Raw genomic sequence first — 1,698 nt, 5'->3', positions numbered from 1 at the left:
TATTTATATGGTAATAGTACAGAATAAGAGCTGCATAGTAAAGTGGACTGGGGTGGGGATGGGGAATTGTACAACAATTGTACAAAGAATATTTTTTTTTCAAAGAGAAAAGCAAACTGGCAGGGGAAGGGAAGAAAATGTACAACAATGAATGAATGGAAATCCAAGTTCTCTAGAAACTTTCATTAAAATCACAATTAAAAAAAGAAATCAAAAGATGAGTTGTACTAAGAAAATCTGCTGTCAAAGACCTCTCCAGAGTGCTAAAAAGCAACAATGTCAATCTTTTTTTTTTTGCATTACAGAACATATTTATTCAATCTGATATTAAGACTTCCTACCACATAGTCATTTTTATCCAAAAGGTAAAAAAAAAAAAGTTAACATAAATCACAAAACAGACACTAAATTTTGAAATGTAAGTGTAACCTTATTTTTGTTTAAGAAAAAAAAATCTACAGATTTGGTTGTTCCCCTTACCTAAATGGGTTTGTGGCTTTTCTGCTAATTCACTGTAAGAGTGAAGTTCTTAGGAACTTGCATTCCCAGGATTTTCACAGTTTTTGCTAGTATTTTCATCCTCTTCCTCTTTTTCAGAAGGGGAACCGTTCTCATTTTTCTCTGTGGGACTGTCAATGGTTTTTTCTGGTTGGGAATTCGAATTTTCACCATCACTGCCCTTCTCGCCATTTCCGGACTTGGCAGCTTCCTCACTGGGCTCTGCTCTGGGCTTCTCTGCCTCCTCACCCGTCTCTTTAGGGGCCACTTTTTTTCCTTCTGCTGTTTTGCTATTTAAATGAACAGTTGAGGAGGCATTTTTAGACTCCTTGGATTTTTTGTGCATAGAAGTTTGATTGCTGTGACCAGAGCCAGGAGGTGTGGGCATTTTGGGGGCTTTGCTTCCCTCAGATTGTTCCTTCTTTGGTGGCCCCCAGATAAAATTCTCTGAAGGTGTGTAATGTTTCTGCGCAAACCGTAGCAGCTTTCTCCTTTCTCTTCTGTCTCTGATCGTATAAACAAAGTACTCCAGAGCACTCTGCTTAATATTGGGGATAGTATTCTCCACAAGAGCCTCATGAAGGATAAATTTTACAAGAGGAGATTTAAAACTTTCATATCCAAGCTCACCAAGGCTTTTAAGAATACGAGTGATTCTTAAATAGTTGTGCTGGGACTCATTCAGATGCTGAAACCGTTGCTGCCAGTTCGTGGCCCGGGCCACATTTCCAGTTTTGTCTATCAATTTTATTCCAAAAAACTCTAACATCATTTTATAGGCCAAGAGGAATCTTCTAATTGCTTCTTTTGTTTTTTTAAATTCCTCAATTTCATATGTAGTCAGTTCTTTAGCATAAAAATTCAAGCCTTGTTCTCTCAGAGGGAAAAGCCACTGAATGTACGTATGATTGTGCTCCAGCTTTTCATAATCTTCTTTCCATTTATTCAGAACTTCTTCAATGTAAATACCATCTGGCTTAAATGGAATTTTATTCTTATAAAAACGAAGATTGCTCAAGTCATTTTGATATCGGATATCTTTGAAGTTCTGTGGATACTGGTGTCGGTATTTGTACAAATCTCTTGCTGCATAAAAACTTCTCTTTGGTTTGGCGGTTGCTTCTGTAGAATCACCACCCTGCTCGGCTCCCGCCGCCTCGGCGTCCTCGTCCGGCGCGGGGCTGGAGCGGGGCCGCCCGC

General features: G+C 39.0%; 1 protein-coding gene across 1 annotated transcript; it reads right to left on the bottom strand.

Annotated features, from left to right (window-relative positions):
* Positions 1–529: 529 nt before the first annotated feature.
* On the bottom strand, positions 530–1,696 carry LOC102873992 (opioid growth factor receptor-like protein 1-like; the record flags this gene model as incomplete). Its single annotated transcript, XM_006898914.1, has 1 exon — positions 530–1,696. A coding segment is annotated over one exon (1,167 nt), but the record flags the coding sequence as incomplete, so codon positions are not given.
* Positions 1,697–1,698: the final 2 nt, after the last annotated feature.

The sequence above is a fragment of the Elephantulus edwardii genome, unplaced genomic scaffold (genome assembly GCF_000299155.1).
Source record: "Elephantulus edwardii isolate Elephantulus edwardi_28Jun2011 unplaced genomic scaffold, EleEdw1.0 scaffold00239, whole genome shotgun sequence".
Taxonomy (NCBI): Eukaryota; Metazoa; Chordata; class Mammalia; order Macroscelidea; family Macroscelididae; genus Elephantulus; species Elephantulus edwardii.
The sequence above is the reverse complement of the archived record's forward strand: the minus strand, read 5'-3'. Positions and strand labels throughout refer to the sequence as shown.